Consider the following 16141-nt stretch of genomic DNA (forward strand, 5'->3'; position numbering starts at 1 on the left):
TCGTAATTCTGCTTAATCTTTTTCCTGGACATTGTAACTCCGTTCTGATAGTGAACACCGCAACACCAACTGCTTTCGGCTTCTCATTGTTAGGCACATATCATCAGGGGGTTCACTATCAGCGGAGGAGCTCACATAGATTTTAACCGGTGGACGTTCATCCACAGGGTGCTACTTTACGGGTACAAATAAATCCCGGATTCGTCGCTTATCTGCGAAAACACGCTTCACCTGCTGCTCCCCGAGCCGTACCACATCAGCACACTCCACCGACCGCTGCCTTCACCACCACTCAGGGGAGTACCGATCTACGGCGGCAAAACCAGTCGGGCATAGACTCCCACGACCTTATTTTATTAATAAATATTTTCTTTACTTGTTGTTGACTTCGGTTGTTTTTATTTATAAACATAAACCACGTCCTGGCCCGAACGTCACACAGTACACTAGACAAAAACGGGAAAATCTATGTAGTTTTACACTCTGCTTTTCACTTCGATTGAGAAGCATTTTACCAAAAGTACAATTGTTCGCTTACTAGATACCTTTGAAATTAATGCATTGTAATAGCCATAACTTTTTAGTTTTAATTTATTTAGATCGCCTTTTAGTTTTCCATATGTAAAAATTAAAAATATATAAATAAATAAAAATTGCCACTTGACATACAATCTTTACAAAATACAATTTTTTTTTTGAACAAAATTGAAATGTCACAGAATAAGTAATAGTACTCCGAAATTAAATAATATTATTGATCTGTCCCGATATCTTCCAAATATAATTGTACTGTACAAAAAATATGTCAATAAACAACGGTGAAAACCTTCATTTATTACATTGGTTTCAAACCAGCATAAATATATAATTGTTTTCAAATCGTTTTCTTATCAAAAAAAAAAAAGTCCATGGACCTACATTTCGAATTTGGTACGGACTTACACATGTGTGCCAATAAACTTAGTTCCGTAGTTTAGGTCAAATCGGCTAAGAAAGACACTCGAGTGATCTTTTAAGCTTGCGTTTTTCCTTTTGATACAGCCCGAAATCTGACTGACTTATGGCTCTCTTTAAAACTGCAAGATTTCATGGCTTTTATAATATAGGTACTCGTACCGTACCTAAATAACCTGACCATAACGCTTTCTCCTTATTAAACAGTCCGCTGAATTATTGTGGGTGGGTAGGTATTAATTTTGCTGTAAGTAATTTTTTGTGTATAATTTACAACTGACATTGTGCTTTGGATTTTTGTAAATACACTTTTCTTTTAAAAATAAATAAATAATTTACTTAATGCATGTCCGATCAGTTTTTCGCATTCAGATTAAAAGATGAAAAAGGATAGGTAAACAAAATTCTCTATTTTTGCATTTAGCACAGTATTCGCTATTCAATTTTACCAGTTAACGCTACTGTTTAAAATTTCTTCTTAAATCATTAGTTTTTTATAAAACATACATCCTTACGCTCACGCTTCTCCTCGATGGCAGGAAATAAATCCTGAAAATTTTCAATTTTTCAATTTGACACTATACTATTTAATGAAGCGAGAACGTTGGTACAAAACTTTGATTTTCGAACTTCGGGGTAGGCCCTCTGTGCTGTCAGTAGCTTTAATAGTGGCAAACCGAAGAGTAGATGGAGGGAGACTTAGATGCTATACGTGGGATCGCGGGAGCTCGCCGCGTTCATTCTGGAGTGGAGCAAGGAGGTGAGTCCTTTGCCCAGCAGTGGGTACACAAAAATAGGCTAATAAAAAAAAAACATTTTAAATGTTTGGGAAATGAAAGTTGCGAAAATAATCAGGTTGCCTAACGTTAGATTGAAAATGAATTATACAGTAAAAACAATTCCTTGCAGCACATTATCGCACATCTTTGGTGAAAACGCAGCCTTATCTAATGGTTATTTAAAGCTGAGAGATGTTTAAAGCTTCTGTACAGTCAGCGAAATCTTAGTTTTGTCTTCTTTCGGTACGGTACCCTAAAAAGAACAGCAAACATTCATAACTTTCGCATTTCAGTATAATATCATCATCATCATTTATCTCAGCCGTAGGATGTCCACTGCTGGACATAGGCCTCCCGATAAACTTCCAGTGGCTTTGGTTGGAAGCTTGAATCCACCGAGAACCCGCGGCGTTAACTAGGTCATTCGACCATCTCGTTGGTGACGTCCTTACGCTGCGCTAATAAATAGGATAGTTGGTTACCTTACCTTATATAGAAAAGACTGAGTGTAAAAACATATCAGACGAAGCGTACCAAAGAAACTTGTCTCCTTCCTTTCCACCTCATACACTACTTCGGCATATCTACGCAACTACAGTAAACGCAAGACATTCCAAACAGCCAACATAAAAAAACCTCATTCAAACTACGAAGAAACAAAGTCACAAGCCAAGCTAATTCCACCAAAGCACACTATCTCACAATTGCGATTTCCTTGAATTAGCCGATGCCCTGCGAACGCAAAGGGATCCATGCGCGTGGAAAAGGAAAATCGGCCTCCTTTTTTCTTTGAGCGCTTTTCAGGGTATGAAAGGGGTTGTAAATATTTTGAGCGTATGAATGGAAAATGTCAATGGGAGCTTGAGTATAGGGCGCGTTTTCACTGGGGCACGATATGCGTCTTGAGAGATTGTCGATGGCGGCGGCCGATCGTAAAATCAGCCAGATCACACAATTCCTAGCATATCGTGAAATGGCGCCATTTTATGAATCGGCTAAGAAACATCCGCCATATGTTCAAAACTCACCGTTTAAAGATTTGCCTAGTGACGTACGATAAATCATCACGAACGATCACCACTTCCTTTGAAACCAATTAGTGACCGCTCAATGAAGTCATTTTTGTTTCAAGCCTTTTATATGAAATACTAGCTTCGCTTCGCCCGCGTGGATTCGTTATTGTGAGGTGTTCCCTCGGAAATAATGCAAAAAATAGCCCATGTCACTCTCTGGCCCATAAAATCTCGCCAAAATCACGTCGATCCGTCGCTCCGTTTCGACGTGAAAGACAGCAATGGGACAAAAAGTGGAAAGAGGCCAATAGGCAAAAGAAAGAGGGAGACTGAATAGATAGGATGAAATAAAACACACAGTGGGTCTAAATTAAATGAATTTGACAAAATCCAGAGAAGACTGGCTTACTTTGGAGGAAGCCTTAACCTGCAGAGGTGGTTCTTGCAGATAATTAACAAAATAAAATCCTTACTCTTGTTTACATAATTTAATCTTGTTATTAAAAAACCAAGAAAACATACACTTAATTTAGCAACAAATAAAAATGTAGGTACTTATTATTTTAAATTAAGTTAAATTTGCTTTGTAAACTTAGATTTGGGAAGAGTTTTTAAATTATTTTTATTATTGATTCGACGATTCAAGTACAATCAGCGATAAAAGCTTGATTTTTTTAAACAAATATTTGTGTTGCAGGCTTATGATCAACATCTGAACATGGTCCTGGGAGATGCAGAAGAAACTATCACAACAGTAGAGATAGATGAAGAAACATATGAAGAAGTCTACAGAACAACCAAGAAACTATTCCCATGTTATTTGTAAGAGGAGATGTGTCATTCTAGTGTCACCACCTGTACGAGTAGGAGTTGAGTAAAATAAAAATTTAAAACAACACATTTATTTTTGGATTGATTGACTCATTTAAAGTTTCTTGCTATCTGTGCACGGTGAGACGTGTCTTCTTAACACCTTAAAATGTTATTAAGAATCAATTTACTTGAGCCTTTGATAAATTGAATTCAATTAGGTTCCTTGGTGGGCGGGGTCAGGTTTGTCCAGTGTTAGTTTGCGACCGGTCGCCAACTGGATCGGGTCTGCCCCTATATTAATTGCCTGTCCGGCGGTTAACTTGGCGAATGGTCTGGGGTGGAGCTCACAGTTGCAATGACATCCCCGGCAAGACTGTTTGGACTCCTTCCCGTGGTTGCCGCCCGTTAACTGCCTGATTCTGCCGTAGGAAGCAGGTAGAACCAAAACAAACAGTCGCATCCTGGAACATCAGCTACCCTCCCATCCCATTTATCCCGTACAACCAGCTGCAGGCGATGACGTGGCCTGTCGCCGCGGGCTTCATATCCGAAATAATAGGATATGAAGTGGTAGAATGCCACCTGCGTGTTTGTGCCGTGCGCGGGGACCCGTACGGATGGAGAACGAGATCCTGGTAGGTTGAGCTTGACGGGGGTCGTCGCCCTCAGAAGGCAACACGCCACTTTGGCTCGGGATTCATCTCACACGGGCGGTCGGGACCTAGCCAGTCACGATCAATCGGCTGTCGTATCCAGTAGACTGGATGCGGGCGAGGGTTCTGGGGTGCGGAGGTCGGTAGTCGGCGAGGCACAAACCCAATGCAGTCCACAACAAGCTGCTGCGGGGGAGGCAACGTGCGGACTCATCTGGCAGCCCACTTTGGAACCCTATATCCTGCTGGTAGCCCTGGTGGGTCAAACCATCCCCAGTTGAGGGCTCCGTGGAGGGTGGGGAGCCAGCGGGACGAAGAACAACCGAGGATTCATGGACTCCAAAAGTTGTTGTACGAAGAGTAGGGAGGCCGGACCCGTAGGGGATGAGGCAAAAAAAGACTGTGGAAAGGTGCGACGTGTCCCTGTCACTGACAGAGACGCGGGAGCCGGACCCAGTTCTAAAAAGGGACCCGTTGGGTTCACTAAGGCGCGTGGCACTGGTGTCAAGGCGCATCGAACGAAGGGCGAAAAGTGCGGTGGCGCTGCTCCCCCAAAAGGTACAGCCCGACCTCTTCCCGAAGGGTCGAAGAGAGGGCGCACAGTTCCCCCTGCAAAGGGGTCGACCTGTGTCGTTGCCGGTAAGGGGAAACGCGTAACTGCGCCTAGTAGCAGGAAGGCGGTGGCCCCACCACAACCAAATCCGGTTCAGCCGAATCCGGCCTCTGGGGAGGGAGCGCAAACACCTACGGGTACGAGCGCGCCTTCCTACGAGGGTTGGACGAAGATGAGCAGGAGGAGGAAGAGGAGGGCGAAGGAAATCCTGAGAGCGTTGGGACCCCTGGAAGACAGCTCGTCTGAAGGTGGAACCCCGGCAGCGCCCACAGGAAATCCTGCACCGCAAAAAAGGCCACTGGCGACAACTGGCGGACCTTCTCAATCTGCTAGAGACTCCAAAAGGACGAAGGTGGCGGAGTCGTATGCGGAGATTTTGGCGGGTGAGAGGGCTGCCATTGTCCCGGTGGACTTTCCGGCCGAACGAGTCCTGATGGGGCATGTCGGGGCCATACAGGAGGCTGTGATCACACGCCTGCTGGATGCCCCCGACCCGCTTCCACAGTTGACCTTCGGCAACATCGTGGGAGGGGCACTGCATGTTGGCTGCAATAACGCAGAGTCCTTTGCATGGCTCAGCTCAGCAATTGGGGAGGGTGAAATTGCTGGGATGAGCCTGAAAGTCGTGTACGCCAGGGATCTTCCGAAGCCGGTCAAAATGGCATGGAAGACGAAGATCGTTGGAGTACAGGACAGCAGGACGCTGCTGCGGCTGCTGCAGCGCTTCAACCCGAGGCTGCATACGGAGCAGTGGAAAGTGGTTGACACCATAGTGGCGGAAGCCAGCGCCCGGCGCATCATATTGATGGACCGGGAGTCGGCTGAAGTCATTAAGGAAGCCGGCTACTGTCTACACTCTGGGATCGACGTCAGCTCCTTCAAGCTTCTGGATGACGCGGAGAAGACGCTTGGAGGGGGTGGCGACGATCAGAGTACTGCTCGCGGCAAAGCCAAAGCTAACCCTGGGATAGCTGGTGCTGCTGCCGATGGTGTTGAGGTGAACCCTGAGCACGCCAAGGAAGCTCCCGGTGATGCCAAAGTGGCTCCCGGTGACACCGAGGCTAGTTCTGGTGTAGCCGAGATACACTCGGTTGGTGCCCAGGCGGTCCCAGGCGAAGCTGAGGTGGGGGCGGCGGTGGTGATGGAGGTAGAGGATGTGGGGTCGGACAGTGGGGCTGACGGGGTGCGTGGGGTCGGGGGATCTTCTGTGACCTCGTCTCAGATTTCCCTGGCTGATCTGCGCGCTCTGTCAGAGCTATATCTGGACGGACCCACATCCCCTGCATCTCAAGAGGAGCCGCAGGAAAGGGCTGCTGACCTCAGCATGCCCAAGAAAAATTAAGAGGCCCAACATGGATGGTCTAAGGTGCGTACAAATTAATTTACAACACAATAAGGCTGCTACTGCAATTTTAGCAAAACAGTTAAAAAGTGAGCAATTCGATATCGCCTTGATACAAGAACCTTATGTATATAAAGGAGAAATAAGAGGCTTAGGCGGAACGGGAGGCATATTATTTCACTCCTGTTCCGAAAATAACGATATGAGGACGTGCATATATGTCAGAAACGGCATCAATGCCATGCCCTTGAATGCTTTCTGTTCCAGGGATCTTACAACCATCAAGATCCTAGGGAGGGGGAAGGTAAGGCCCTTATTTTCTCATCTGCCTACCTTCCCTATGAAGCGACGGACCCGATCACACCACTACTCCGGAGTCTTGTCGAGAACAGCAGCAAGGCGAACACCGGCCTAATTATTGGCTGTGACGCTAATGCTCACCATGTCATCTGGGGGAGCTCGGACGTCAACAAAAGAGGAGAGAAGTTACTGGATTTTCTGGTGAGCTCTTCTTTACAAATTATGAATAAAGGCAATGACCCAACATTTGTTAACGCAAAAAGAGGTGAGGTTATTGATGTGACGTTGGCTACTAACAATATATGTAGGAACATTACGAAATGGCATGTATCCAATGAAACAACTTTATCGGATCACAGGTATATATGCTTTAGGTACAGAATTAACGAACCAATAAAAACTGTGCTTAAAAGGAACCCTAGGAACACGGACTGGTTGTCTTTTAAGAAAGATCTAAAAGTGGAACTAGGTGACCCTAAAGGTAAGCTCAATTCTATAATAGACATCGAGTTTGAAGCGGACAACATAGTCCGAGCCATCAATAATGCTTGGACTAATAACTGCCCGGAAAAAAAGACTGGGGCAAAGAAAGTCCCATGGTGGAACCCTGATATCGCGAGACTCAGGAAAGAAACCAGGGCGATCTTCAATGATGCAAAGGCTTCAAAAAACTTTGAGACCTATGCAAAAAAGCTCACAGAATACAATAAAGCTGTGAGAAAAGCAAAAAGGAAAGCATGGAAAGACCACTGCGACCAAATAGGTTCAATACCAGAAGGAATGAGGCTCACGAAGGCTCTAGCTACAACCAGATCGGTCCCATTAACTACCATAAAGGGGAAAGATGGGAACGTGACGGAGACAGGCATAGAGACACTAAAAATAATGTATGAGACACATTTCCCAGGCTCTATTATACATCAGAGCAGAACCGATAGTAACTCAATCAGTGCTGCTGAACAAGTGGGCACTACCACAAGGCACAATTGGGATACTGCCAAAAAAGTAGTAGATCACGATAAGTTAAAGTGGGCTTTGTCCACCTTTCGCCCTTATAAAACACCAGGACCAGATGGTGTTTATCCAGTTCTACTACAAGAAGGAGCTAATGTACTTATACCACATCTTAGTAGATTGTACAGAGCATGCCTAGCCTTCGGACACGTACCGCGTGTGTGGAGACAAGTTAAGGTAATCTACCTTCCAAAACCTGGTAAGGCAGATTATAATGATGCCAAATCATATAGGCCAATAAGCCTGTCATCATTCTTCCTGAAAACATTGGAAAAATTGGTTGACAGATACATAAGGGACGGACCGCTAAAACGGCATCCACTGCATAAAATGCAATGCGCCTACCAACCGGGGAAGTCGACAGAATCAGCGATACACCTGGTAGTAAGCAAAGCGGAACAGGCAATAGAGAATAAAGAGCTCTGCCTGGCTGCGTTTCTGGACGTGGAAGGAGCATTTGATCGTACAACGTATCATGCCATCAAAACTGCTGCGGATAGACATGGCATTGAACCCACTATCTGCAGATGGATGGAAAGAATGCTCAACAGCAGACTGATAACTTCAACCTTGCTAGGAGAAGAATTATCAGCCACAGCCACAAAAGGATGCCCTCAAGGAGGGGTTTTATCGCCCACGCTATGGAGCTTGGTGATAAACTCGCTACTAGAGGATCTCAACACAGGCCCAGTACAAACAGTGGGTTATGCAGATGACCTAGTAATACTTGTCAATGGGAAATTCCCAAACACAGTATCGGGAATCATGAACGTAGCTCTAAACAAAGTAGAGAGGTGGTGCAAAGAATATCACCTCTCCATAAATCCGAGCAAAACGGTGGTAATACCATTTACCAGAAAAAGGGACCTAAAAAGCATACAGACTTTAAGAATGTATGACAGGGAACTAAGACTTTCCAATGAAGTAAAATATCTTGGAATAATCCTTGATAAAGGACTTAACTGGAAAAAACAGGTGGAATACACAGTGACCAAAGCGACGAGAGTTTTTGGCATGTGTAGATCCGCATATGGAAAAACATGGGGACTGAACCCAAAAGTACTGAGATGGATCTACACCATAATGGTGAGACCCATCATACTGTATGGGTGCCTCGCCTGGTGGCCTAGGGCACAACTAAGCACATGTAGGAATCTACTGGCAAAAATCCAGAGAATGGCCTGCATGGCTATCACAGGGGCGTTCAAAACAACGCCGACAGCAGCAATGGAAGTCTTACTGGACTTACCACCACTGCATATTGCTATAGAATCCGAAGCGCGGAAGTCGTTGCACAGAATGAAAATGTACGGCCTGTGGAACGATTCCGCTCCAAGGACAAAGCACACTAAAATGGAACAAAACGAATACCTTGATAGTATAATGGCGATGGGTTGCGACAAAATGCAACCAAAGTACATATTCCGAAGGAACTTCAAGGTTCATGTTCCCACAAGGGCTGAATGGGCAGAAGGACTGACACTGCCGGAAGGCAGTGAAAATTCATGGTACACGGATGGATCTAAAATGAAATCCGGTACAGGAGCCGGCATTCATGCCAAGGACTTTAACAGTAGCGTAAGCATGGGAAATTATGCAACTGTCTTTCAAGCAGAGACGTATGCAATTATCGCCTGTGCACAGGAGAATATAGATAGGAAGGTAAGGGAAAAAACCATCTATATACTCAGTGACAGTCAAGCAGCCCTAAAGGCGCTCACATCGCCAAAGGTTGACTCAAGACTGATCTATAATGGAGTACAAGCACTAAACAAGCTTGGCAGACGCAATAGAGTGAGACTGGTTTGGATCCCAGGACACAAAGGCTTCATCGGAAATGAAAAAGCAGATGAGCTAGCAAGGGAAGGGTCAATGAACAAAAACATAGGGCCCGAGCCGTATGTGGGACTCTCACAGGGAACCATGAAGAATGCCATAAACGACCATACCAAACTTAAACACCAACAAGAGTGGAAAACACTGGAAGGTCTAAAGCATTCAAACGATTCATCGAAAATGTCAGCACAAGCTGGACTAAAAAACTCTGGACTCAGTAGGAAACAACTCCGACATATCGTCGGGGCATTCACAGTCACTTTGTCGTGAGCTCCGACTCACGAAAGAGGTAAACGCTTCATCTATGGTTATCTTTGTCTATGAATATTGTCTGTGGTTAGGAACCGTTTAATTTAAATGTCAAAGTTTTTCTCACAAGCACTAATATTCAGTGTAATTTATTAGTTGAAAAGTAATAACGTCTGTAATAGCAGCTGGTGAAGCAGCTGCAACTTCCTAAGAGCTAAGTATCTAGCATAGTTTGTTCCTTGCTAAATTTCATCTTTACTTCATGCGTACTTGTATGCGCTTTACTTCGGAGCTATCAAGCTACTACGGGATTGGTTATTCGAACGCTAAGATAAACTTTGTGTGCTTAGCATTGCCAAGCACGCTTATGAATACCCTGTTTAAATGAAAGGTTTCCCTGTTTTCTCGAGAATTCTAGGTTGATTAAGTCCCATACTGAACGCGCCGGAACTGGTCAGTTACTTGGAACTGGGTTCGAGTTCGCGGCTTATGCGTGGCGTACGTTATTGCAGGTAATGTTCTATGTGCCGCGATATACGGTAAATTCGCCTTATGGGACAGAAAGGCAGCCAGGTGAAGGCTGGAGGGTCGCCAGGTGACGGCAAAAGAATGGTGCTTGGAGTTATGGTTTAGCACACAAAGCTACAAAGGCACTGTTTAAAGTAATCTGTACACCAACTTTCAGTATCGGTCAGGTTGCTGACCACCTAAAGTGTAAGGAACGAATTATGTCAAGGCATTGTTGCCATGGACATGTGGCTCTCTAGTCAGAGAGTCATGTGTTGTATTACTTCCACAGGAGGTGACGGGAGCATAGAGATCTAAAGACCAAATATTAGCGAAGCAGATGTAGTACGATGTCTTGAGAGTTTAAGAGCTTACTTTGAGCCATACATATGGCATGATAACTGCGCGGGAATAATATATAAAGGTATGAACTTGCACTTGTTATAACCAGCAATTTGCCTTTCAAACAATCATATAGAAATCTGAGTTACATCCCTTCCCATATGTGCGGCGCCGGTCTTCGTGTCAGCTGACCGAGATGATGTAGGTCGGGGCGCGTGGATCGGCGTCACCACAAAATTTGGTGGAGATGCTGGGATAAGGACCGAGGAATTGATAGAATAAAGAGAAAAATATTTAATTATTGCTGTGTAACAGAGCAAGTTCAATACCCGTAACGCCATCTATCGAAATTTAAAGGAACTAAAGTTTATTCATAATTTCTAAACAAAGATAATATTTTTAAATTGTATGGACATCAGACCCTTTACATTTGACATGGTCGAATTGCATTTGCAAAGGGAAATTGCCAAAATTCAAAATATTTAAACTCGTAGCTTCATCGAAAGAAATCTTAATTATAACGTCTACTATTATGCAAAAATACATATTTTAAGATAAACTTGATTGATGTGGTGCTGTGAGAAATACTTATTTTAGGTTAATAAAGTTTGTAAACTAATTTATAAAATTCCAATCAGAATTGACGGATTTCGGAATTGGTGGAAATCGGAATTGGCCGATACCGGAAATGCGCCATTAGTAATTAATAGGAAAGGATTTTTTAAAATTATGCTGTACTGTATTTTACTGGATGTATTGATAAGTGAATGATTGACACGCAATTAATTCATGTATTATTTAAAAAATGATATTTATTTAATTAAGTACATACAAGGTAAAATACGGAAGTATTTTCTCAGTTCGTGAAAAATTGAAAATTCCTGTTGACATACAAGGACGCCATTATTTACGCCATTTTTTTACTGTGTCTTGTGGTGTGTGGAGCTCAAGTGCTAATTGAAAATTTATTTGGTAAGTTATATTCACTAATTGTGTCGGAAAGTATATTAAATCAACCGTAAATTGTTCGATGGATACCATATTGTGTGGATTTCGTGTAATTCAACTGATATACGGAGGAAATTGGAGTTTTAAAAGTGAACCGAAGGGACGTCGACATTCATGTGTTTTTTCATGTCGGAAAGTTTGCGAGATGACTTTGTTTCAGTTTTATCGTGGGAAAACCGTTACAATCGTCAATAAATGACGAAATAAGTGATGATGCTCGTTCAATTGAGTCTTTTAGCGTGAAGGAGTACCTATGATTTCGTAAATTTCAAATTTATTTAGTTAAGTAGGTATTGTGGTCTTGGATGAAAATAATGAGAAATCGTCTCGAGTACGAAAAGACGCCTATTCGTTTATGCTGCTTAGCATTTATGCTGATAATTGAGTAGTTTCTTCGGTGACCGAGAGATTCACTATAATTGTAATTAATTGTTAGTAACACAGCTTATTTATGTATAGGAATCGAACTTAGGCGGTTCGTTTTACAAAACGACCCCGCAGGCAGAGGGGCCTTAGTAGCTGTTGCGGCGCCCGGAAAATTGTAAGCCGCGACGCTGCGCTGTGTGTGAGCCGTAGCGGACGGCCGAGTTTGCATTTTACGTTCAACTTATTAAAGTTGTATTAACAAGGTATGTTCTTTTTACTAATAACTGTTAATTTGTGATCGTGTTATTAAAGATGCCTTAATTATTATTTTTATATGCTTCATTTGTGAACAACCAATAATCTCAATGGAAAGATAATTTATTTTGGAAAGTTAAAAGTTTAATTCATTTGAAATTTATAATTTATTAATGCTAAAATATGCCAACTTTTATGAGTTGATCTAATATATTTTGAGAAATAAATTTAGTGGCAAATATCAATTTATTTGACCATGTATTTATAATGTTCAATTTTAATGTAAATATGTGGACAGGGTTCTAAGTAGGGTGTGTGGACTACAGACACAACATATTTTATTAAATTAGTTCTATTGAAATTGAACCGAACCGAACCCCTAGGAGTTTGGAAGTGTCATTTGCAAAGTTAAATTATTATTATTATTATTATTTTTGTCAAATTTTGGTTGTAATATTTTATGTCAATGCGATTAAATTTATAAGGCATTAGCCTTCAGTATTTATGATGATGACTGGTCAGGCTAATTTTATTTAATTATTTTTTCTGACATATGTTACTTACATAGCGAAGGTATCATTTCTTTTGAAAATCCATTCACAGATTGGAACCTCTTATACAAAATGGATAATATATTACTCAATAGGCTATCAACTATAGCTAGCAATATTGATATGCTTGCTCAATCTGAAATATGTAGCAATATTCAAAACCTCGAAGAAGCAAAGATTCATGCTGCTAAATTGAAATCCATGTTAACTCGATTTGAGACTGAATTACTACAATACTTCAACCTGTGTAATGAACCTGATGCTGACGAAATATCAAATCTTACTACAATACAGCTCAAAGGAGAAGAAGTGTTAGCAGGAATGACTGCCAACATCAACATTAAATCTGACACTAGTGCTACCCGGACTGTGACTTCTGATAGAAGACTTAGCAAACTACCTGAGCTTAGTATACCTACCTTCAGTGGGAATCTACTAGAATGGCACCAATTTTGGGATCAATTTCATTCATGTATTGACCAGAGAAACCTGTCTGATGTCGACAAGTTGATGTACTTGAAGGCATCACTCAGAGGCGAGGCTAAAAAGACTATTGAGGGTTTGGATACTACCAACAAGAATTACGGAATCGCGATATCTACTTTAAAGGAGAGATATGGCAAAGATGATCTAATTATTGACGCTCATTATTCTACATTATATAAAATCAAAAGAGCAGAGAAAATTGAGGATTGCCGGAAGACATTAGACGAAATAGAGAGACATATTAGAGTTCTTCATTCGCTGGGAGAGGATATTAGTCATAATCATCTCAGATTTATGATAATGGAGAAATTTCCAGAGGACATTATATATGAGATTAAAATGAAAGTAAAGGCCGAATCAATTGAGGACTTAAGAAAACAGCTAGCAGTTATTATTACTGCACGAGAAGATGCCAGTAGAATCTTCTCTGAACAATCATTGAAAGAAAGTACTCAGTATACAGCGGAGACATTACATGTGAATAATGTATCAAATAATGGTAACAGACAATTCATGAATGCAAGACATAATAATCAGAAATTTAACAGGAGTAAACAAACATTTCAATGCCACAGCTCAGTGAATTCCAACTTCAACAAGGACAGTAGACCTCATAAAAGGAGATACGAACCAGAAAATGATAGAAGACATTTTGATAACAAAAGGAGCAAGTATAGCTGTTTCTTTTGCCAAGGACAACACTATAACGATAGATGTAAGCAAGTCAAAACCTTAGAAGAGAGAAAACAAAAGCTTAACAACCGATGCTTTAAATGTTTTCGCCTAAACCATTTTGCCAAGCAGTGCAAGGAAAGGAAATTAAAATGTCCACATTGCGGACAATTCGACTCGCACAATCAAGCCATATGCCCTGAATTATTCAAAAGGGAAGATCTATCTGCTTAGATTTATCAAAATTAACGTAGCTCTGCTATTCTTGTGGACAGACAGCCAGATTGTCATTGACTGGTACAACTCACATAAGCTATTGACACCATTTGTTTCAAGACGGATAGAGGAGATTAAGAATAACAAAAACCTAAGGATGATAGACACTTCGCTTGTGGCCGCAGAGGGTCCTGACTAAGGATGATAGACACTTCGCTTGTGGCCGCGGAGGGTCCTGCGGATATAGATCATTCGGTTACTGCATCTTCAGAGTTAGACATGAATCAGTTGAATGTTTCAGCATCATCGGATACTGGATTGGAAACGTCGCAGGAGCACGAACTAGTACAAGGTACCACGACCAAGAAAGACCTAATAACGGCTTGGAGACGAGAGCTTACGTGAAAGATATAATAATTCTCATAAGGATGGAAAGTGGGGAAAATCATCTCTCTCGTTAAGGGACCTGACGGACTATGCAGAGTAGCGAAGGTGAGAGTAGGTGAAAGGTGTTCACACGATCCGTTGCTCATTTGTACCCTTTAGAAATAGACGTCACCGATCAGCCACATAACATTCTTCAAGACACGGAAACTTCAAACAGACTCGAAGCTCAAGATGAAGACAACGGAGAATCAATCAGTATTCCAGCTACTGTGATTAAGGACAGGATTGAAGTAGACGAATTCAGATCTCAGTTAACACCCACTGAACACACTAGGAGAAACGATTCCTAAGATGGATACGAATATGGATGTGACCGATAAACGTTTGATATATGACAGATGACATGGATATAAGTTATGATTGTGCCTTGAGTAATGACCTGGACATAAGCGACGGAGAGCAGTCGACGGAGGTGGAACAGGATAAGAAACGCCGAGCTGCAGTTCGAGCCCTGGAGAAGATCAGGGAGTGGACTCGCGACTTGATGACGTCCTCTAACTAGCTTCCTCGTCGGGAGTGTCGTGAGCTCCGACTCACGAAAGAGGTAAACGCTTCATCTATGGTTATCTTGTCTATGAATATTGTCTGTGGTTAGGAACCGTTTAATTTAAATGTCAAAGTTTTTCTCACAAGCACTAATATTCAGTGTAATTTTATTAGTTGAAAAGTAATAACGTCTGTAATAGCAGCTGGTGAAGCAGCTGCAACTTCCTAAGAGCTAAGTATCTAGCATAGTTTGTTCCTTGCTAAATTTCATCTTTTACTTCATGCGTACTTGTATGCGCTTTACTTCGGAGCTATCAATCAAGCTACTACGGGATTGTTATTCCGAACGCTAAGATAAACTTTGTGTGCTTAGCATTGCCAAGCACGCTTAGAATACCCTTTTAAATGAAAGGTTTCCCTGTTTTCTCGAGAATTCTAGGTCGATTAAGTCCCATACTGAACGCGCCGGAACTGGTCAGTTACTTGGAACTGGGTTCGAGTTCGCGGCTTATGCGTGGCGTACGTTATTGCAGGCAATGTTCTATGTGCAGCGATATACGGTAAATTCGCCTATGGGACAGAAAGGCAGCCAGGTGGAGGCTGGAGGGTCGCCAGGTGACGGCAAAAGAATGGTGCTTGGAGTTATGGTTTAGCACACAAAGCTACAAAGGCACTGTTTAAAGTAATCTGTACACCAACTTTCAGTATCGGTCAGGTTGCTGACCACCTAAAGTGTAAGGAACGAATTATGTCAAGGCATTGTTGCCATGGACATGTGGCTCTCTAGTCAGAGAGTGTGTTGTTATTACTTCCACAGGAGGTGACGGGAGCATAGAGATCTAAAGACCGAATATTAGCGAAGCAGATGTAGTACAATGTCTTGAGAGTTTAAGAGCTTACTTTGAGCCATACATATGGCATGATAACTGCGCGGGAATAATATATAAAGGTATGAACTTGCACTTGTTATAACCAGCAATTTGCCTTTTAAACAATCATATAGAAATCTGAGTTACATCCCTTCCCATATGTGCGGCGCCGGTCTTCGTGTCAGCTGACCGAGACGATGTAGGTCGGGCGCGTGGATCGGCGTCACCACAACTTCAATACTAAAACACATACTAGTAAAGATGGGACTACAGGACAATGAAGTCTGTAAATATGTGGCGAGGAAGACGAAACAATGGAAACACATTATGTGTGAATGTGACGCCCTCGCCAGATCAAGAATCGAGACCT

At 42.4% G+C, this 16141-nt stretch overlaps 2 protein-coding genes across 8 annotated transcripts in view; both read left to right on the plus strand.

Moving 5' to 3' along the window:
• Positions 1 to 16141, plus strand: part of dnc (phosphodiesterase dunce) — a 551064-nt gene that overhangs the window by 213767 nt on the left and 321156 nt on the right. The gene's annotated exons all lie outside the window — the stretch shown is intronic.
• LOC141433177 (uncharacterized) lies at positions 3792 to 6468 on the plus strand. Its single transcript, XM_074095087.1, has 2 exons — positions 3792 to 6191; positions 6435 to 6468. Exon 1 carries the CDS (start codon positions 4545 to 4547, stop codon positions 6165 to 6167), a length of 1623 nt encoding a protein of 540 aa, XP_073951188.1. The 5' UTR covers positions 3792 to 4544; the 3' UTR covers positions 6168 to 6191; positions 6435 to 6468.

The sequence above is a fragment of the Choristoneura fumiferana genome, chromosome 12 (assembly GCF_025370935.1).
Source record: "Choristoneura fumiferana chromosome 12, NRCan_CFum_1, whole genome shotgun sequence".
NCBI classification, from domain to species: Eukaryota; Metazoa; Arthropoda; class Insecta; order Lepidoptera; family Tortricidae; genus Choristoneura; species Choristoneura fumiferana.